Genomic DNA, 23,109 nt, shown 5'->3' with positions numbered 1-23,109 from the left:
GCTCTGGGATACATCTGCGTGTCACTTCCCTGGGAGATCTGACAGCTACCATTCTACAAATAAAGAGAAACATGAAACTCTTTAGAAGCAACTCGACACATATCCGCGACATCCTGCCAAAAGGATGACGACATCAGAGGAGAGGGATCCAATCAACTGCTGATTTATTTGTTTGAGCCAAATTGAATATGCATGTAGTACCTTATAAAAAAGGGACCCTGTCTCTATCTGCCAGTCTCACCTGATTTTGAGGGCACACAAATATTTTCTGTGTCAAACAGCTGAGACCCAGAATTCTGCATTAGATCAAATTGTTAGGAATAAACATCTGTGAGTAATTGCCGGCTTCTTTGGTGATCTCTCTCACAATGAACATTTTGTTGGGTTATAATGTTGCGCAATAAGATAAATATTTAATTCCGTTCATAATATTTACAAATTTAAAAGTAACTGTTAATGCTAATATTAGCCTGTAATATTTTAACCACTAGCTACCCATATAGCTAATAATAGATAGCTAGCTAGATACTGGAAGCAAACGTGGGACTGGTCACCACTTGGCAAACAAGCATTGTCACATTTGGACATTTTGCGTTGAGTGCAGCAAAGCACTCAAGGCTATGCTAACATGCTAAATGCATCCAAGGAGTTCCGAGTCGGGTTTGGAACCGAGAACCAATCGAGGTTCAACCTGCTGCCTTGCTAGGTCGCCCTCTTTGTCGCACTGATTCCCTTGCCCTTTCATTCCCTTTGTTGTGCAGCTAAATAGGACTTAATTTCATACCAAAAGACTGGGACACAAGATGTGAAAGATAGGGAACTACTTCAGAGTATTAATGGATGTAGAAGTGAGTTGTATGCTTCTTTTCCTTTCATTGAATGTACGGACCTGTGAAATGATCATAAACTTAAAAAAAAAAAAAAGAAAACAGCCTTAATAACTGCTGAGCCTCCAGGGGGCAACATTGAGTCAGCACAAATGCCGTTCCCATGAGGCCAGTTATAGGAGAGGTGACAAAGAAGAAGTGGTACAGCGAAAAAGCACCGAGAGGAGGTTCACTTCGTGTTAGAAATACAGTGCCCCGAAAAAATGTTGGATGCCTTCTGTAGTCTCATTTTTGCTGCAAAAATTCCCCACTTTATTGTTTCAGACCGTAAACACATTCAATGATCACGTTTTTTTAAGAGAACTGGGGTCATTTTTACACATCACACCCAACCTTGATTACCTTCAGAGCTGTTTAATTAAGAAATGAAGAACCTTGCCAGTTGTGGCCAGACTACAGAAATGACCCCAAGTGCAGAGCAGCGACTCACTCAGTAGATCGCAAACAAGGAACCATCGTACTATATAAGGCAGCAGATTTGGTGGTTTGCGCTCCGACCGCACAGGTCAGAGGTGCAGGGTGCCTGTCAAGCAGTGACGTGCGGTGAGGGTCATGGCTGGTGAGGTACTGACGTCATCAAAGACGTCATCGCCCGTCTCTACTTAGTATTTGAACGTAAATTCAGCGATTTTGATAAAAATCCTAAAACGGTGAAGTTAAATGGACAAGAACTTTAAAGTACAAATCACTAAATACATCTAACTGTTTAATTTATTTTTTTCATTTGATACTTCCATGACAGCTTTCCATGATGACAGGTGAGGCACTGCCTCACCTGCCTCCACTGACTGCACGTCACTGCTGTCAAGCAAACTGAATTTGTCTTGGGAAGAACTGAATGTAAACATGTGTATACATGTATTTTCAGTGGGAATTTAGTTGATTCAAATCCAAATACGTATACACGTTTTAGATTCTAGTGCCATCCATCCATCCATCCAGTTGCTCTGAGCTCTCTCGCCCTCTCCCTCCCTCCGTACCTCAGTCCGTCTGCAGTACACACCGTGAGGCTGACGTGCCCATAGATTTTTTTAACAACTGTTTTTTTATTAGTTTATTTTCTGTGATATGAAAAAAAAACAGTTTGAAGTGTAAACGAAAGTGAATGGTGGCAGAAGGGCCGCTTCAGGTCTGGTTGTGAGCAGTAATGGCGCCCCAGAGTGAAGGCTGACTGAAGGATTTGTCACATTCCTCACTTTCCCTTTCACTTTCTTCCGACCAGTACCGATGTTCTGATAGGCTCAAACAACGGCCGCTTCTGCGAACCCAGTCGGACACACTGAGGAAGAGGAGGGAAGGCCATCTGCTTGGTTGAACCTTTCTCCACCCCCGTTGGCCTGGGGGGTGAATTGTGGCACCTACCTTGTCAGAGGTGGAAAACCGGAGTGCACAAAACAAGACCAAGCCCAAGAGGTTGCCGCCATACTTGGAAGGTGAAGAAGGGGAGTCCTCGAGGCTCGAGCTATAGCACACTGTGAAGTTGGCAGTGCCTACCATGCCAATCTTAGCGTGGCCATAGCCAAACAAGTCTTCAGCGTTGGCCTCGATCGGGAGATGAGGAAATAGGCGTCGAACTGCGGACACGTTCAACAGTGACCTGGAGGCTGCAGTGTCGAGCAGGAGTGGTAAGATCACTCCGTCCAGTGAAACTGTCCACCACTTGAATGGCTTGGCGCGCGAGCCCACGCAGTGGATGGGGGTCCGACTTGGCCGGCCTGGTGAGCGGCGTGACAGGTTTGTCGACGTGGGAGCAGAGCGGCACATCCTGGCGAAATGGTTCATCTTTCCGCAGTGCTGGCATCTTTGACCGGTAGCTTTGCAAGTGGGCGCGCGTGTGGGGTGCCAGGCAGACACACAGTTAGCACAAGGCCTGCGCGTGTCTGCCCCTTGACGTCGCTTGCCTCGTTTAGTCCGATCGCCGTCAGCTATGTCGTGAAAGTCATACAAGCGGGACTGGTGGCTCACCGGGGAGCGCGAGAAACGAGGGGAGGGGAACTGTGTAGAATCCCATCCTCGTTGCCAATGTTATGTCCGGAGGAATGAGAGAAGACTTTCTTTGTCGATGTCTTTTTTTGTGTCGCCATGTTCGTCTACCTTCGGTCGTGATGTCACATCTGCTTTTTGACCTTTCGCAACATTGTGTCGCAGTGTGACATATGCTACATCTTCGCCACCCGGGACAAAAAAAGAGACTGAAACGCCTGGTCAAGAGGTCCAGTTCTTTCCTGGGCTGTTCCATGGACTCTCTGGAGGAGGTGGGCAACAGACCGACGCTAGCTAAAGTAAAAGCTATGGTGAACAGCCCCTCCCACACCCTCCTGCCCACCCTGACAGCACTGGGTAGCTCCTTCAGTCAGAAACTGTTACAACCACGCTGCAAGGAGAGATTTTTTTTTTTACATAGTTACACTGTAGTTTATTCAGCCATACAAATTCAACTTAAGCTGGTGTCCTTTTCTGGAGAGGAGCTGGCCCAAAGCACTTGGAACTGAAGTATTACCATCAGTAAAGCACATAAAGAAAAAAAAACATACAAAGTAATTGCACAGGTTGATGTACGTTTAACGCACACTCGGTTTCCCTTTTAACACTGAACCGTGGGGCAAATATTTGGACTAAAAGGCAGGAGTACACGCCCCTTGATATAGTCAAAACTGTTGATGCGATGTGGGTTTTCAGTCAAGATTGCAGCGTGATTGCCTCCTATAATAATATGTTTATATCAAATAATTTGATTACTGGCATGATTAAAGAAAAAAAAAAGAAACTACAGTAGAATAAAGAAATTGTTTTGGAATGCATAACTATGGTATTACTAAGGCATATTTGGTTTGATATCCAGACATTGATCTTCCTCTCAGACGGACGTTCCCTCCTTTAATTCCACGTATTCACCCTTGCTGTCTAGGTGTCCTTGTAGTGTTACAACCGCCTCTCGCTCTTTGCTCAGCTGTTCCTGTGTGGCTTTGAGAAGTTGCTGGAGCTTGGTGGCCGCTTGTCCCAAGTCTTTGGATAACTTCTTCTCCTTCTCCAGACGTTCCTTGAGCTGAGCAACATCTTCTGAGTCGCCTTGCTGTGACTCCGCTGAATCCTTCAGAAGATCCAGTTGAGCTTGAAGTTCTGTGATGGTTGCTTGGGCCTGCTGAAACTCTTCTGACAGCATCTGTCTTGCAGCAGCCTCCCCTTGCAGCTTGTCAGTTGTCTGATTCAACTCTGACAAAACCTGACTAGGTTGAGCCTCTGTGGGGCCGTTCTGTTCTCGCCGGCCGCTCAATGCGACTTGGCTCAGCTGCTCTCTGACCTGAGCAAGCTCCTCCTTGTGCGCCTGGACCTCCTTGTGGGCCAAGTCCAGCTGGTTCTGACTGCCAGACAGCTGCAGCCTTAGCTGTTCCATCTCCTCAGCGAGACAATGGTTATCTGACTGCTTCTCCAGCTGTGCCTCTAGAAGCATCATCTGCTCTTTCAACTGCTTTATACTTTGCTTTTCTGACTCTAGCTTGTGTACTTCCTCCAAAGCTGCTTTCAGTTGCTCCTCAGAGCTCATCATTTTAGACTTCCACACCAACTCCTCCTCCTCCACACTCTTCTGCAGATGTTTCAACATTCCTTCCGTTTCAGCTAAACCGTCCTGTACTGCTCACAGGGTAGAATGGTTTTCCTCGGCTTCCTTCAACTTTTCTAGCAACTCGGGTGATTCTTGACTTCTTGATTGGGATTGTTGGCTCTGTTGTCTCAGAACATCCTGAGCTCTCATTGTAAAACCCTGCAACCAATTTGGCTGTTGTGTTTCTAGGGGTATAAGAGGGAATAGTTTTTGGAGAGAATCTTGGGCTTCACTTTGAAAAGATTTTAACTGGATCATTGTAGCTTCATTTTGCTTCCACTCCTTCAGCTGCTCTTGCAGGGATGTGACGAGGGCTTCCTTCTCTGTCAGACTGCTCTTTATCTGTTCTGCAGAGTCATCTGATTGCGCTGCTTCTTTCTTGAGTTGAAATTCCTTCAGCTCCTCCTGTAGAGTGGTCAACTGGTCATTCTTTTCCTGCAGGCTGAGCTTTAACTTGTGCAGTTCCTCAACATTTACCTGTTGAAGAGCCTGTTTGTTTTTACTCTGACTGGCCTCCAACAAAGAGGTGGTGGATGCCAACTGCTGCACGAGCTGTTGTTTCTCAACCTGTGTTCCCTCCAGCTGAGCAGTGAGAGCATTGACCTGAGCGGCGCGCTCCTTGACCTGAGCCTCAAGATTTCCCATTCGCATCTGAAACTCTGAGAGTGAGCTGGTGTCTTGCTGTGCCTTCTTCAAAGAGTCCTGCAGGCTGTTTTTTGCAGTTTGCGTATTTCTCAGCTCCTCACAGACCTCCTCCAATTTCCTTTGCAAGCCTTGTTGGCTCTCTACATGCTTGGCCTGCAACAAAGAGAGCTGCTTTTCCGTGGCAGACACCTTGGCCTCCAACCCTTTCCTCACGTGTTCATCAGCATGCAAAATTTCAGTCTTCTCCCCAACTTCCTTGGTTAACTTAGCACATTCCTGACGCAGTTTGGCGAGCTCTGCATTTTGTTTGCTCTCAGCCTGACTGGTCGCTTGGTTGAGAGCATCCCGGAGAATAGAGTTCTCCTGCTGGAGACGGGCCAGCTGGGCATTGGGACCCTTTTCGATCTGATCTTGCAGACTGACAATCTTGGCATTCAGCTTCTGGGTTTGTGCCACGTGGTCCTGGTAGCTGGCCTGCATGCGCGCTTGTAAAGCAATCGTTTCCTGCTCCCTCTTGCTGAGCTGAGAGCTCAGTCTAGTCTCCACACTGGCCACTTTAGACTTTTCAGCAGCCAGTTCCTTAGTGAGACCTCTCAGTCGGTTCTTCGCTGCAGAGTTGTCTTCTTGTTGAGAGCCCAGCTGTTTTTCCTTCTCCTCCAATTGTTTCTTCAGGATGGCCATTGGGTCTCCTTTCTGAGTGGCCATGTGCCAGGTGTCCTGAATGATGCCAGCTTTCTCAGATAGCATGTCAATGAGCCTGTGAGCTTCTCCCTCACTGAAGACCATGTTCCCGATAGTGGAAACCAAAGTTTTGTAAGGTAGATAGAGCGCAGTCTCAGCTGAATCCACGGCTTCCACACTCCCAGATTTTTTCTTGGAGGACTTCTTCTTGGGCTCCTGGGCTTTTGGTGCACTAGACCCTACGGGGGGTACAGCCATGACGGGAACATCTTTGATGACAGCTTCAAGAAGTGGGGCAGATTTGGTGGGTCCTGGTGAGGTCTTGGTTGGAGCAGGAGCAGACTTGGATACGGTTGAGACAGATTTGGCAGAGGCAGGTGTGGATTTGGTTGAGGTGGGGCTGGCGGTCTTGTCTTTGGCCGGGGCAGGCTTGTCTTTCGCCGGGGCAGCCTTGTCCTTGGTGGATTTGTCTTTGGCTGGGGCGGTCTTGTCCTTTGCAGACTTGTCCGTGGCGGTCATGTCTTTGGTGGACTTGTCCGTGGCAGTCTTGTTTTTGGTGGACTTGTCCGTAGCAGTCTTGTCTTTGGTGGACTTGTCTGTGACTGGGGTGCAAGGAGAGATACGGCCGCTCGTTCCTACCGACTGCTGTCAGGCTTCATAATAAACACAAGTGAAAAAAAACAAAAAACGGTCTCATGCATTGTAAATAGCACAGCCACCTTATGTCAATTCAATACCGTGACATATATCAAATATGCCTTTTATATGTTTATATATTGTTATACTTTGCACTATGTACAGTTATTTTTATTAAACGTTTTCTTTTGTGCAGTTGTAAATTTCAGTCTCCTGACATTTTTTAAATCTTTTGTTTTATCTTTGGCCCTTCTTCCCCCCCACTCCTTTCAATCTTGCTGCTGTAGATTGCAAATTTCCCCACTGTGGCACTATGAAAGACTTTCTGATTCTGATTGGCAAGTTGCCTATTAGTGCATGTTTACTCATAAAGTAAAACATGTGTAGTAGTCCATGGACCTTAGGATGGATCTGTAAAAGATGAAATCAAAGCTCAAACAGATGTCCATGGATGACAGAAGTGGTAAAGCTGAAACATGACCAGGGAGAAGTTCACTGCCATTACAATTAGCAATGCTAAGTGTGTGAATCGGAATCATGAAAAGACAGAATGGTTCTTTGCAATCTCAAAAGCCAGTTTATTCCTGAAACTGATCTCCACAATAGTTTTACGTGAGCGAGTGGAATAGTGGAATAGCTGGTTAGCAGGGTTTGATTGCGGCGCCGGCTTTCCTGTGTGGCATTTGCATGTTCTACTAGTGCCCGCGTGGGTTTTCTCCGGGTCCTCCAGTTTCCTCCTACATTCCAAGGACAGGCGTGGCAGGTTAATGAAACACTAAATGGTCCCGAGGGGTGTGACTGTGAGGCTTGCAGATTGTTTGTTTCTGTGTGCCCTGTGATTGGCTGGCAACCGGTTCAGGGTGTGCCTTGCCTACTGACCGTAGACGACTGGGATAGGTTCCAGCAAGCCCCGGCAACCCTAGTGACGATAAAACGGTCTGGAAAATGGATGGGTGGATGGTTTTCTGTGCCGCACTGGCTTCTTCCACATTCTTGAAGCCTTCGCGTTAGTCACATTGAAAGCTCTCAAGTGTTTGTAGGTGTGAATATGAGTGTGATTTGTTGCTCCAAGTTCAGTTTGTACACGAGAATAGGCTGCAGCTCATTTGTGATCTTGGCAAGGATATGTGGTATTGAATGGAATGGATGAATGGACTTTTTTCTTGTATTGTGACCTTTTTTCTTTTTAGTGTGGCCCCAAGAGTCATATTACCTCTTCAGCAAAAATAACTATTTGCTAAGGAGTCCTCTGCTTTACTAAGATGTTGAGTAAATAAAATCGACAACACTTCAGGCTGGAAATCAAGGAGCAAAAATATCTCATTGACAAAGCACTTTAATCCGTGGCAAACATAGAGAAAATGTTTTGACTTCTTCGGTTAAGCCTCCAGCTATTTCCAGCCTTTATTCAACATGGCCATTCTGTATAAATGGCGGCTCGACCAGTGGTGTCAAACTTTGTTTTTCCGAGTAGAACACATATAACAATTGTTCACATTAACAAGCCACGGCATCCACGAACCAGAAGATAATCTGCATGGCGCGTGTTTACAGACTAGTCTTTGGCTAGTGAGCGTGGCAGTTACATTTCTTGTGCCTTACCTAACATGTTCTGTGCTAGAACGTCGATCGTCATCAAATTGCTGCTGTGCACTGCAAATTTCCTCATTGTGGGACGAATAAAGGTTTTCTGATTAACTTGTTTACAGATCAGCAAAAGATTGGGCCAAGCTTTTGCCAGCCACGTAAGACGATGTGAAAGGTCAGATCTGGCCGGCAGGTCTTGAGTTTGACACACGTCTCCTTAATCAAGCTCACCATTATATGGAGAGTTGATTTTACGTTAAAACAAGTCATACAATTACACATTTAATAAATACACGATGAAAAAAGTGGGATGCATTTGGTGGGGCAAGAAGGCCCAAGTTTTATTCCCGATGAATTCGATCAAAAGTTGGTGTTGAGTTGGGGTCTGCAACCGTTATGGGGGTCCTCGGTTCTTGACAAATCATGTTTTGGAGGATATCACATAATCAGTTTGCGCCATATTGTAAGAACACGATGTCCTGCAGCACAAGAAAGGCACGAGCAGTTCCCACTTGATTGTATCATACAGCGCGTTCCTTTTTTTCATAACGAAACAACATAGCCAATTCAAACTCAATATATCGCAACCCAAAAAAAAGGCCAATGTTTACATTCATTTATATTCAGAAAATATTTCTTTTACTGAAACTTTTTCAGGGTGAAGTGTGGCACTGACAATCAAGGAAATGTCATTTTCGTGTTAGAATAAGCTCGAACACAATCAAGCAATGCAGCGCGCGGAACATTTGCACCGTATTGCAGGTACTGCATGCAGGAGACTACTCTGGTTTCAGTATTTCAGTCCCTCAATGTTAAATATATAGTTTGTTTCCTTTTTCTTGTTTTTGAATAAGAGGATCGAAATTCAAGTATTTAAAAAATCTGATTGATTATTTAAGAAAATATATAGTGCCACTTAGCAATTTTTAGATGATGATACTAGTGCAGCGTGTTCTACCGTAAACAAATCCCTTGTGTGTTCTACATACTTGGCAATAAAGATGATTCTGATTCTGATAATGGACAGATTAATCTACAATTGACAAACGCTTTGCTGCAAGCAGTCCCACAGTCAAGATTTGCAGTCATGTCGCTCTGTCACTCATCCTTCCATCACTTCAGGCCAGCACAGTCAACAGTCAATCTGGTGACTATTTCACATGACATAGCCTGAAATGATGTTGGAAGGATGACTGACAAACTGACATGCCCACCTCCGCAGATTCCGACTGATGTGTTTTGAGTTGTGTTGGCCTAATGTATATGTTTTTGGAAAGTGGGACAAGCATGGAGATCACGCATACAAGTGCAGAAAGAACCCTTAATTGAAGTAGATTTGCATATTTCAATTGATGTCATATGTTTCGGAACAACCTGTACCTTTGGCCTCCAAGTCTTTTTTAACTCATTCACTGCCAGACATGTGCAAAAATGTGTCCACTCCAGTGCCAGTTTTTTTGGGTCATTTTCACTCAAATTCCAGGACCTACAGCAGATTGGGTTTTAGGACTATATAAACATTCAATACAATGTAAGAAACCTTTGACTTTCTTCTTTTATTAGAACAAAACAGTTAATTCCTAAATTATATGGATGTGTAGTAATATGAAGCGCAAGTGGGGTCAGCTGTACAAAAGGCAAATGCTGCCTCCTCGTGGGAGGGAAAAACAAGCAAGAGGTCTGACCAGCGCTCTATCGGCACCCCCCGCAAGAAAAAGCAAAACCCGAACAAATTCGGGAATGGCGCTCCACGTCACACTTTTCAATTCCCAAATAAATTAGGGAAGAGCAATGAATGAGTTAAACTGTACTTCTGACCTTGCTGCCAAATCTGCTTAGGTTAATAATCAACTACGACATGATTGGATTTACAAATTCAGATTGCCAAATTCTGCCGTGAACCGAGGACCCCTGATTCCTGGTAACTGGAAGTCCAAGCGTCGACTAGATAACGCTCTGCGTCTTGATGAAAGCTGTCCTTTCGCTGCGGCCCTCAACTTCCTCGCTGTCTGATTCAGACTCGTAGACGGTCATGTCCTCATCCCCCCACACAGTTGGGATCCCTTTGTAGCATATGCGAGCCTTCCTCTTCTGTCCTCGTCCCGGGCCAAAACCAAAATCCACTCGTCTGTCAGGCAACTTGGCTCTCCAGCCGCCCGAGCGCAGCTGCAGCGTGAGAAAAACTCCCGCAAAGGCCATCAGGATAAATGCACAGCCGAGCACAGCCACGACGGCGGGATGCTGAGAAGATGAGCGTGGGTCGGGAGGATCCCCTCCTCCGCTGCTTTTGTGATCATCTGTCGCTGGATCCTCTTGTCTTGGCTCTCCGCCGCCAATTGGAGATTTGCGCTGGACCTGGTTCTGGTGCGAACAGGAGGTGAGGACCAGGCGGCTGTGAAGCGGGCAGGATAGACAGTCTGCGGACCCCGTGGCGGAGCAGGTGAGACAGGTTTGATGACAGGGCAGGCAGGCTTGTACTGAAGACAAGTCCACCCAGTTCTCCAGTGAGAGATTAAGGAGCTGCGGCCCCGACGTAAAACCGGGAGGGCATAATTTGACGCAGCCTTGAAGGAAGAGGGAGAAACCTGGGCTGCATTCTGTGGGCGCATGACAAAAACAAGCACATGCAGATGTTTCCTCAATCGATACAACAACAGGTAATTTGAGAATACTATTTAGTCTTCTCACTATTTAGACACCGCCATTACACACTTTTCAGGTTTGGTGCTTCTTTGGAGAAAATAAATCCATACTTGTGTCTGAAGAGGCGTTAAATCCAGCAGCAAAATCATATGCAAAGACTCGACAGGAGAACCAACCGTTCTAAGGGAATATAGAATTTGATTTGGTGGCACTTTAAGGCAGAAACAAAGCAGAAACGTTCTACTGGTCAATTTTGCCCAATGAAGGCATCTGACAAGAGACAGACATGTCTGTTTGATTCGTTTGCGTTGACACAAACAAGGGGCAAACCTTTAGTAAATTACGGCAAGTCGAAAATTTCTTCTGATTTACTTCCTCTTTGCTGTCAATCCCTAGTTTGAGATTCATATTGCGCAAGCCATTCGTTTCGAGTGGCCTTGACTGGAGGATGTACAAATGGTGCCATGATGCAAACGTGCAAATTTGCCAAGAAAAACTGAAATGTATCATTATTTTAATCATGAAAAACAAAGTATTATATGAGTTTGTTGCAATTTAAAAGATCATGCTGCGGGACAAGCAATGTCCTGTGAGTAAAACATCTCACCGATGCAGATCTGCTGGGCATCAAACGTCTTGCAGCTGTTGTTGGAGGGCCGAGGGAAGTCCGACAACAAAGGGCTGACCACGTTGTAGCCTGTACCCCACAGAGTGAGAGTGAACTGACTCAGCACACCTGAAAGAGATGGACAGACCAACTGGAGGTTGAGAGGGGATACAGATGAGCTATTTTGAAAAAGTCTCGGAGAGCAAACTCGTAATTGTGTTAACAGTATAACAGTTACAGTAACAGTTAATACTATATTTCAATATACGCAAATTGCACTGCAACTTGTAAACAATTACGTCTGGCATCTGTGAACTGGTGTTCCGGTCCCCAAACAATCGAGGACCGCATTTTCCACAATTTAAGGCACGCCTAAGAGAATTCAATTCTCTCAAAAGGTGACAGTGCACCTTATTCTCTGACGTACCTTATAAATGGATCACTATTGTGATGTTGTGAAGGTAGTACAGTGAGTACTCAGCTTATGAACGCTTCAGCTCATGAACTTTTCGCCTCACAAACATTAAATTCTCGAGCATATAGTCTTGGCTGACGAACTAGTTTATTGTACATAAAATAAGGTATATTTTATGTAGTTTTAAGGCTTATTTAGTCAAAAATTATTTTTTATGGGGACTTGGGAACGGATTGTTGTCATTTTAATGGTTTCTTATGGGAAATAAATGTTTGGAAGACAATCTTTTCGCCTTACACACACTTTCTCGGAACCAATTAAGTTTGTAAGCTGAGGTATCACTGTATTTTAAATGTTTTGTAAAGCTCTCAGTTACAGTTGCAGCAGTTGTAACAGCTTGATATAAATAAAGCTATATTGTATTGTATTCAATTTAGCATATGCCCATCTTGTGAGGGCATTCCTTAGTCTCAGCCACTACTGTAGCTTCTATTCATTGCGTCTTGTAATTTGGCGCACCTTACAAATGCAAATAGTGCCAAAATAGGCCAATATTTGATGATGCGTCGATGATACTGCTTATAGTACGGAAAATATGTTACTTTACTCCGGCAGATCAGTGGTTCTTAACGTTGTTAGTCGTAAGAACCCTACCAGTTCAAATGCACATTTGATTAGATTTGATTTACATTTCAGAGCAGCAAAGTTATGAAAGGAAGAGGAAAGGAGAAAAAGTAGAAAAACTAAATATAGGAGTTGCAGTATAGGCAGCCACTCGCGGTGCCAGCTCGAAGTCAAAACAACAACAACATACAACAAAATAACAAATAATGTGCTCAAAGACACGGACAGTCAATCAATCTTTCTGTACCCTCTTTGTTGTATGAAGCACATTCTACATGAAAGAGGGGACTGAACCTTTCATAAGGGAAAAATAAAGAGACAAATTAAAGACACAAAAATGCATTTATTAAAAACAAACAAAGAAACAAGTAGTAGGTTATTTAATTGTGCACAAAATGAACCAGCTCGTGATGGCCGAACGGGTGGCTTATAACTAATTTTTATGTTGAGTGGGGTGTGTCTTAACCTCCATGGCAAAGGCCCCTCGGGTTCGATCAAACTCAGGTTAAGAACCACTGCAGTAGATGTCTTTTGCCTTTTACCTCGCAAACAAAAGTTGAATTGATCAATTTGATTGGATTAAGTTTCTGCCAATGTATAACATAAACATCTAGTTGGTCTGGAAAGAAGATGCAGCTCCTGTCATTTATTCGTTGGTCTGTTTCTTTCTAAATATGAAGTCACTCACAGGACAACAAAGTCTGAATGTTTTTTTGTTATTTTTAAGTTCATAAAGTACATGTTGTGAGCTTATGAAGATAAAATCGCAGGTTGCTTATTTGGGATAATTTCTACACAGGAAGAACACAAGCATATTTTTGTTCATCATTTTGACTTAAATATTGTGCAATACTGAATTTGAGTGTGCAAACATAAAATCCATTATAAGGACTTTGAGCTTTACTCACCCATGGTTTTATCCTATTATTCTGAATACAACTGCAGCTACTCGTAGCTGTTTTTAAAGCCAGAAAAGTCACATTGCAGTCACTCCCAGCCGCTCTGGGTAAAAACGGCACAGAGGTTATTCGGGCTGACGTAACGCTTGCAAAATGGACGTGTGTGTAAATCATCTCATTTAAAATGAATGACAAACATAAAGCATCATTTCGCACACGGGAGCGGAATGTTGCCGGTGTTGATAAATTCTGTGTAAACAAACAAGGCAGGACGGCGATGGGCTTTCTTTTAAGTCAGTGCCATTTTGGAATTAAACACACTGCCAAATGTGTGATGAGGACACGGGGGAGGAAGTAAAGGCTGTGTCGCGAGTCAAGTGACCACATTACTGCAGGCGGCACTGGCAGACAGCAGGCGATCTGAGTACATAGAGCACCGTAGTTTCCTGGCCCAACCTCGTGAGCGCTCATCTCAGAGCCATTGCAAATGCACCGGGTTTGACTGACACCAACATAGAACGATTCACAGAAAATATTCATTTTTACAGTTTGCGAGGCTCCATGTACACATCGTCACGATAGCTGTTTGTGCGGTGAAATAAAGTACCCAAAATATTTGACACAGAGTCATGTCAAATGAACGCAAATGAACGTAAAGAGTTTGATGGTTCTCTTTATTTGTAAGTTGGTTCGTTGTCAGATCTCCCAGGCAGGTGACGCGCAGAGCTTGATCGTGGCGTGGAGTTGAGCAAGTCGTGCCGTGATGTCCGTCCGATGCCGGGCGTGCCTGTGCGGGGCTTTGCAAGTCTCTTTGAGTCTGAGATGATTCTGCCCCGTGGTTCGCCCAATCTCTCTGTCCTGCGACAGCTCCTTTTATACCATTTTCAAGCGTGTGCTATGCGTCAGGGTGAGACGCACATCAAGGAGATCAAGGAATTGAAAGACATGAACGGGTTGAAAGGCGCACTTCAAAATCATACACACGTGTGACGCCACAAACGCACACATATTGGTGATATTAGTGAATCGCTTCAGATGAAAAGACAATTTTAAAAAAGGTCTCAAGCATTTCTCCAAAGAGAAGTGACAACATTTCTGGGAAAATGGCAAAAGTGGCAAATTTTCAACTTTATATTGAATGTGTGTTCTCAGAAATCATTTGGGCAATCACACAAATATAATCTCACTTTTGTCTTTCTAATCTCGGTGCCTCAGTTTCTTTTTCTTTACTTTTGCAACACCGTCGGGCTGAAGGAGGATGAAAACGGTGAGGCAGCGTTATCGAAAATGAATGGCCCTTGCACAGACAATATCCCAGCTGGGAAGATGACTGCATGTTGGCATAATATAACACCGCTGTGGTTGTCATTGCCTGATATCAAACGTTACACACGGTCTTTTTTTCCACTTATAAAAATGGGAGTTTGCGAGCTTGGTGAGGTAGAGGTCTGTGACAAACAGAGGTGGCTAAATAAATGGAACAGCAACACTCAATGGGGGAGCGGGCGGGGTGTGGATATAAATAGGCTCACCATTTATTTGTACTTTTGGACCAGACCAAGAATTCCTCTTGCTCTATTCTCTATTCTAGTGCTGTGTGGCTGAGAGACTTGTACTATGTCAAGGCTAAAAGGGTACAGGCATTATTTTGATCAATGACAGTGAGGCAGTTAGTGAGCCATCAAAATGATGCAAACCTTTAGCACTAACTTTGTGGATAGTTGTGGTATACATGCTGACCAATTGCATATTTAGTTTTGACAAATCCAGACCAAATGATTTGTTTTGCCCTTTGGTCATTTGAGTCATGGTGGAAGCAAGCACCCAAGTACGTTCCCATCATCCTAAATTATCTACCATATATCGCAGAAGTGACCAAACGTTTTTGACCGAAGATCGACTTTTCAATCAACCAACCTTGCGCGATCGACCCGTTACTGCCCACACGCACCTATGTACACACACACGCCATGATGATCAACAGCCTGACGCGGGAAGCATGGGATGCACTTTTACAGCTTGTTAATAATAATAGCTCACACAAACAGTTTTAAAGTGCTTCCCTCGGCCCTCTGATCACACGTTGCAATTACAGACTGCTGTGCGCAAACAACTTCCAGTGACGGGTCACACATTATTTTATTTTTTTGAACGATTTTTGTGAAAATAAGACTGATCGGATGATTACGGTGAGGTTGACATTAAAATATATCACTAACATGCACAAACGGATGGTTGTTATTTTTTTTCTCCCCTACAGTGCTCGCGATTGACTTGGCACCAGTCTGCGAGCTACTTGTCGGCTGCGACCGATTTAATGGGCACCAGAGATACAGTATCTCATATGATGTATTTGAGTCATTACCCCATTGCACACAATTGTGTGTTCTCGCCATGCTTATGTGGGTTTTCTGTGGGTCCACCGGTTTCTTTCCATAAAAACACGTGTCAAACACTTGTATGTTTCTGTGTGCCCTGCGATTGGCTGGCAACCTGTTCAGGGGCCTGTCCCCTGCCTACAGTGCAAAGACAGCTGGGATAGACTCCAGGATCCCCTGCAACACTAGTGAAGACAAAGGGGTCCGGAAAATGAATGAATGAAAAAAAAAGACCATTGGAAATCAGGAATTGGCTTGAATCGTAGATCAGCTGACTGTTTTTTAAACAAACTCGCAAAACAGGGCTGAACAGAAATAATAGTACCCATTACTTAATATTTTTTGCACAGTCTTTTGAGGTAATGCAAATATTTTTGTGGGTAACTTTCAATAGCCAGGCTTACATGGAGTCATGTATTCCAATCAGAATTGAATCACTTCAGTTTGAATAAAAATCCAAAAAATGAATCGAATCGGATTCATATTCCTATATTACGAATAAGCCAAGCGTTGTACCAGAAAAACCAAATTGCGTCCCATCTGCGCATCCTCTGTTTTGAAATAAACAACGCGTCACCTCGTCATATCCGCATTGTGAAAAGGCTAGTTGAAAATGTCCTGGGGTGGGTCAAATTATTCATTGCAAAGCGCACTTATATGTTTCTTGGGGTTTTCTTTCACAAATGGAGGGTCAGCAAGAAATTTTCCACCTGTGTAACATAACCTTACTGTTTATTTGGAATTGTTTTAATTATAAGATTCTATGGCTGTTAGCAGGAAAGATCTTTTGGTATTTTGAATGTGTGTGTGTTCATAATGATGGCAATCCACACCGTATAGTGACATCTTTTCTTCTGAGCACACAGGTGGAAAAAAAATCACTTTTGTTCAGAGCTCAACCTTGCTGGAGATGAGTGTGCCCTAAGGAGTACGGACGTGAAGTGTTTTATCCAATCATCGCATGTGAGACATGATACATTTCCTGGACTGGTGGCCGGTCAGTGATAGGGCACTCAAACAGACAAAACGACCATGCAAACTCCATTCAGGAAGGTGCAAACTGACTGTCACACACTCTCACATCACACCCCACAATGCCACTGTTGTCATGTTTTCAACTTAATTGTATTCATAGAGGACGTTAAACAACCACTGCTGTATGCAAATTGCTGTACATGGAGGAAAAAGAATTCATACAACAACAAAGTTTGATAGATGGGCAGCAAGGAGGCATGCTGAGAACGTTGAGTGGCAGGTCATTTCAAAACGAGGGACAAGCAAAAGGAAAAGGCTCGATCCCTTCTGAGCATCCGCTCAGCTATCGGTGCCTCTTAATAGTGTCTAATAGTGTGGGTTTAAAAAAATGTTTACAAAAACAGTCTTGTGGATGTTGTTTGTAATGTGACGCACGTGACAAATAATGCAAATCAATTAGATTACCGTAGTCACGGGTATTAGCTGCAACATTTTCTATTTCCAAGGTCCATTCCCCTTGAGGATCCTCATCCCATGAGTGGGTGGTCATGAAGGCCCAGTCATTGAATCCCTCAGCGGAGAAGTCATTTGGCCTGCAAACATGGTGGTAACACTTTTTATTTATTTTCTCTGAATTGGAATAAAAAACACGTTTTGGAGAAAGATATACAGAGTAACTGAATCATATTGAACTGAAATAGTTCAAAAGAAATGTACTTCAATTAATATTATGTCCTGCGAAATGTTTGGAAATATTTCCAATATTTTGCAGGTAACTTATCACAGCTTCTAAATAGTTACCATCAACGCGAAACATTTTCTGCAAACAAACACGCATTTATTGAATGTCTTCTTCTTCTTTTCCTTTCGGCTTTTCCTTTCAAGGGGTCGCCACAGCAAATCAGTGTCCTCCATCTTTAGAGGTTTGATCCGCATGTTTGTTTTGGCCAAGCTTTTACGTCGGATCCCCTTCCTGACACAACCCTCTGTATTTATCCGGGCTTGGGACCGGCACAAGAAGACGTATGTCCCTTTGTGGCTACAGAACAAGCAACTCGCTCAGTAAAAGGCTCCCAAACACAAAATGGTCATCAGCGCAGCAACAATCAAAAAAGCAAAACTATCCTCACCATTTGATGACAATGCTCTGATCTTACCATGAAATGGGCATGTCTTTCCCTATATTACATCACAAACAGGACTTCAAAGTCTACGTTTACAGCTCATTGACTTATCTACTATTCACTCATTCACCACAGTGACCTAAGGGGCCATGAGCAAATTCAATAATAATAATCTTCTTCTTTTCCTTTCGGCTTTTCCCTTCAAGGGGTCGCCACAGCAAATCAGTGTCCTCCATCTTTAGAGGTTTCATCAGCATGTTTGTTTTGGCCAAGCTTTTACGTCAGATGCCCTTCCTGACACAACCCTCTGTATTTATCCGGGCTTGGGACCGGCACAAGAAGACATATGTCCCTTTGTGGCTACAGAACAAGCAACTACAATAGTACATATTCCAAATCTCACCTGTGCTGACGCCACAAATATAACCAAAGAGTTTGTAAATAGGTTTGCCGGTCAAAGCTTCCGACTTGTGCAAAGTCTGAAGGGCAAGAAGTCCCTATCAACCCAGCTAAACAGAATACAATTGAGGAAAAAGGTAAAATTATCGCAGAGAAAGCACATCCAAGGGATCATTCCTTACGATGGTGAAAGAAGGCTACGTTCCTCATAAAGTGTTTAATGCTGATGAAACCGGCCACTCAATTCCATAAAGCCATCAACGACCACCACAAAGGTAAATAACATGACTATTATACAGTAGTTAATTTCTTTAATTATAATACCATAGCACATTTATTATACATGATATAAGGCATATACATATAAATATACATATACATATATATATATATATATATATATATATATATATACATACATATATACATATATATACACACACACACGCGCACACACACACACACACACACACACACATATATATATATATATATCTATATATATATATCTATATATATATATATATATATATATATATGCATATATCCATGCATACATACATGCATATACATACATGCATATACATACATACATACATACATACATACATATACATACATACATACACATACATACATATACATATATATACACACATACATACATACATACGCATACACACACACGTCACATGTGAAATTCAGACTGAAAAAAAAGTCCGTCTGTCTAGTGTGTCGTGTTTCATTGTATACCTGGGGAACAAGAGGGTAGAGCGTGTGCCCAGAGGACTGATGAGATGAATCGCCAGCTTGCCTCTCTGGTTGTGGAGGAGAGTGAGACGAGCCTGAACGTGCTCCAGAGAGCTGACGTAGTCAGGCCGTCCCCAGCAGGCATCAATGCTCTTTCTGAAATTCAGCCTGCTTCCGATGTCTCTGCAGATTTGACAAGACAACTTAATGGTGGTTGTCTACGCATATAAACGTGTTACAACTGAGGGGCAATGTGGTGACTGATGTGTTCAACCCACACCTCGGTTCTGTGAGCATTGTGTGAACACACTGATGCTGTGGTCCCACTCTGGTCCAGTTTTGCGCTAAAGCCACCATGGCACCAGCATCCAAGAGCCCATATCCGTATGAGTGACTCACTAAGGGAAGAAAAAACTGTAGGCATTACTTCCAGGTCACTGATTGTCTGTTGGGTAAACAATGTGGATGTGCGGAACCCATAAAAGAGGGAAACTGGAGTTGATATGCCAACAAGGAATTAGTTAGCTTTTGTGATCATCCATACGTTTTCTATACTGTTCATTCTCATTAGGGCCAAGGGTTAGCTGGAAGTAGGCAATGGCAGGACCTAGACAACTGGTGTCAAAGTCAAGGCCTCGGGGCCAATTCTGGCCTGCCACATCATATTATTTGGCCGGCGAAAGCAAATAAAGCATGTCAAGTGCCATGATGCTTGCAAAAGTCGGAACCAAAATTTCAAATTGGTAGATTTGTAATGTAAACCACAATAAGTCTTTATTCTTGACTTCAGATTTGAAAACGAGTTACAGGTATTCATTAATTTGTTGTGCGTTCTGTATGTAATGTGTGGAGGAGATGAAACAATCTAATAGTTTCCCAAAATTCTTAACGGCCCTTGAGAGGACACAGTAATTACAATGTGGCCCACGGCAAAAAATGAGTTCGAGACCCTTGACCTAGACCACCCGGGCGCACAAACCTTGAAACTGAAATCTATTTGTTGAGATGATGAATGTGAACAACAAGTTCCATATACACTTCTGAAAACACAAATTTGCCCAAATTATCAAACAAAATCACGGCCGGTCTCCAAAAATGTTAAGGCTTGATGACGCGTTACAAAACTGACTGATGAACTGCAAAAAAAATAGATACTTTTTTGTCAACATTTCAAAATACACCAATGCAAATGTGATGTGATAGAAAACAACACCACACAAAAATATTGACACTGGTCAGCTCTTTTTTTTTTTATAAAACAGGCTCATGTGGCCCTCAAAGGCAACCTGGTATCTGCAGTCACCTCTGGGATAAACAAACAAGCATTCACACCTCGGGATAGTTGAATGACTTCAATCCACCTAATAGACACAGTTGAGGAAGGAGAAGTATCGGTGGAAAACTGGTTCAAGTACAGTATGAGATAGTCCAGATTTGAATCCTTACTGTCAAAAATGTGACACAGTTGTGCTAAGATCCTGTGTATCATGACACATCTTTAGCGATAATTAAAAAGCGCCTACACAACATATGCATGAATCAAGGTTGTGCAAAATTGACCAAAATGTAGATCTTGATACAGGTAATTTTATATTTCAATAACCATGCGTACCCTGATGTACAAATTTTCACTAAAATTATGTGTAACGAATGGAGCTTTGAAAGGCGCTTAAAATGTAATGTATTGTTATTATTATGGCAAATTTCTCCATCTATTTATAAAACATATTCTTTATATTAGCCATGAAATAAAATATGAGGAAAAAAAGAAGAAATAGAATGAAACACAAATATCCAGTGGCCACAAATATTCATTGAAAACATCGAGTCGCATATCGTCTTTTCAAGGAATGCAGTAAAATACAATTAACAAAAACAAATACAACACATTGCTTCATGTAACATTTGCGCTTGTGTAGCTGTAGAATTCCGAATAAATGAACCATTTCAGTGGCTGCTTTTCGGAATGTAGAATCATTGCCGTGTTCTGAAGGCCTGACAATGACTCTCAGTCTAAAGGTTAGTGGCATCATGTATAGTGTAGAGATGAGGTCTGTTTGATCTGTGACCTGTGATGGGGTTAGGCATCCCAGCCACCACAAGTCTCCCTGTCTAAGTGAGCATGCCACATAGACAGTAGGTTATTGTAGGGCCTGTCTACCTACGCATGTAAAGCCTGGACCCAGCAGATTGCGTGGAGGAAACCACTAGACTGTTTCAACAGGCATGAAGGTGGGCCCAGCAAAGCGTTGTGGAGCGCAAGTAGGGCACGGTGAGACACGTAGAACACTGTGGTCATCCACTGAATCCCGACCCATTCCCAGCCGTCTTGACTCTGTCTTGCCACTGGATTCAGATGGGCTGGGATGACAGAGTGAGGCAGACGACATTGCGCAAGTCTCCTTCACTTTAATCAAACTCGCGCGCAAGTCATCTTCATCACCCCCCATTCCCTTCCCTTCCTCACCCTACCACCTACTCTTCTAAAGTCCTGTGGCGATGGGTGAGCGACGAAGCAGCAGGTGTGGATACACTGGGAGCTGTAGACACAGACCTGCACACAGGCGGTTCAGGCCATAGGGTCGTCTCTTCTCCGGACCGAGACGGCAGAAAGATTCGGCATCCCCCTGAACGACTGAGCAGCCCTCTCTAGGATCGCACTGCTCACCTTCATAGCATGAGGAGCGGACTAGAAATGGTGTCCCAAACATTGTCTGTCTCAAATCACCCTGGCCAACAGACCGCGGCTGGCGGGGATCCCATTGCAGCGGTACGAATAACAAGAAGAAAAGAACTAGGATACACCCCGTCCATTTCGGCGCATGGAAAGTGTGCACGCTTATGGACGACACCCAGGCCAACAGTAGCCAAAATGGAACTGTATAGTGTCACTTAGCAGTTTTTTTGACGACGATACTAGTGCAGCGTGTTCTACCGGAAACAAATTCCTTGTGTGTCCTACATACTTGGCAATAAAGATGATTCTGATTCTGATTCTGAACAACGTGGACATTGCAGCACTGAGTGAGACACGCCTTGCTGAGGAAGGACAGCTTAGAGAGAGTGGAGCCGGCTACACATTCTTCTGGAGCGGACGAGTCACAAACGAACGGTGAGAAGCAGGGGTTGGCTTTGCAGTGAAGAACAAGCTAGTCAGTAAGCTGAGCAGCCTCCCACAAGGTGTCAACGACCGTCTCATGACCCTGAAACTACCCTTCTCTGGAGGCAAGCAGGCAACCATCATCAGTGCTTACGCACGCACGATGACCAACCCTGACGACATCAAGGACAAATTCTACGAGGATCTACACTCCCTTGCAGTCGCTGTCCCTAAGTCGGAGAAGCTGATCATCCTCGGCGATTTCAACGCCCGTGTAGGCTCCGACCACTCAACATGGGAGAACGTCATTGGGAGGAACGGAATTGGAAGCTGCAACAACAACGGCCTCCTCCTGCTGCAGTTCTGTACCGAGCATGAACTCCTGATCACCAACACAGTTTTCCGCCTCCCTGCACGCAACAGGACATCATGGATGCACCCGCGATCAAAACACTGGAATCTGATGGACTACGTCATCGTCAGGCAAAGGGACCGGCAGGATGTTCGAGTGACCAAGGCCATGTGTGGCACTGACTGCTGGACTGACCACCGACTGATCATCTTGAGGATGAGGATCAGAGTTCTCCCGAAGCGACGACCCCAGGGAAAACCAACACCCAAGCGACTATATGAGTCGAAACTGAAGAAGCCTTCAGTCAGTGCAGAGTTGACCGACACCATGGAGGAGCGAGCACAGCGCATCCAGGTCTCAGATGACGTAGAAGACAGCTGGACTTCCTTTCGTAACACTGTGTATGCAGCAGCCTATAAAACCACCCAGCGCAAGCATCAAGATTGGTTTGATGAGAATGACGATGAAATCACCAAGCAGCTGGAAGAGAAGAACAGACTACACAGGGCCTACGTCAGAGACAAGTCGCCATCAAAGAAGACTGCGTTCAGCAACGTCCGCAACACGGTCCGGGAGAAGCTGCATGATATGCAAGACACATGGTTGAGCCAGAAAGCAGAAGAAATTCAACGCTACGCTGACGCCAAAGACATGAAGCGCTCCTACGAGTCTGTTAAGATAGTGTACAGCCCCCAACATGCAAGCTCAGCTCCGTTGCTTAGTGCTGAGGGAACAAGGCTCATCACTGAGAAATCGCACATCTTGGAGAGATGGGCAGAGCACTTTGATGCCGTCCTCAACAG

The 23,109-nt window shown here is 44.1% G+C and overlaps 2 protein-coding genes across 2 annotated transcripts in view; both read right to left on the bottom strand.

The window, feature by feature from the left end:
• Positions 1-3,283: 3,283 nt before the first annotated feature.
• On the bottom strand, positions 3,284-8,062 carry LOC148898252 (ribosome-binding protein 1-like). Its single transcript, XM_088995952.1, is given in 3 exon segments — positions 3,284-4,110; positions 4,189-6,419; positions 8,056-8,062. Coding segments are annotated over 3 exon segments (2,604 nt in total). The 3' UTR covers positions 3,284-3,744.
• furinb (furin, paired basic amino acid cleaving enzyme b) overlaps positions 7,794-23,109 on the bottom strand; it is a 95,808-nt gene continuing 80,492 nt past the window's right edge. The window contains exons 12-16 of the mRNA XM_088997363.1: positions 19,135-19,252; positions 18,858-19,037; positions 17,047-17,174; positions 11,291-11,419; positions 7,794-10,637 (exon numbers count right to left, since the gene is read on the bottom strand). Of these exons, the coding sequence (XP_088853489.1) occupies positions 9,985-10,637; positions 11,291-11,419; positions 17,047-17,174; positions 18,858-19,037; positions 19,135-19,252 (1,208 nt within the window). The 3' untranslated portion in view covers positions 7,794-9,984. The remainder of the gene's footprint in view (positions 10,638-11,290; positions 11,420-17,046; positions 17,175-18,857; positions 19,038-19,134; positions 19,253-23,109) is intronic.

Source organism: Hippocampus bargibanti, linkage group LG05 (genome assembly GCF_051943395.1).
Source record: "Hippocampus bargibanti isolate YZ-2025 linkage group LG05, ASM5194339v1, whole genome shotgun sequence".
NCBI classification, from domain to species: Eukaryota; Metazoa; Chordata; class Actinopteri; order Syngnathiformes; family Syngnathidae; genus Hippocampus; species Hippocampus bargibanti.
This window is presented reverse-complemented; position numbering and strand designations above follow the sequence as displayed.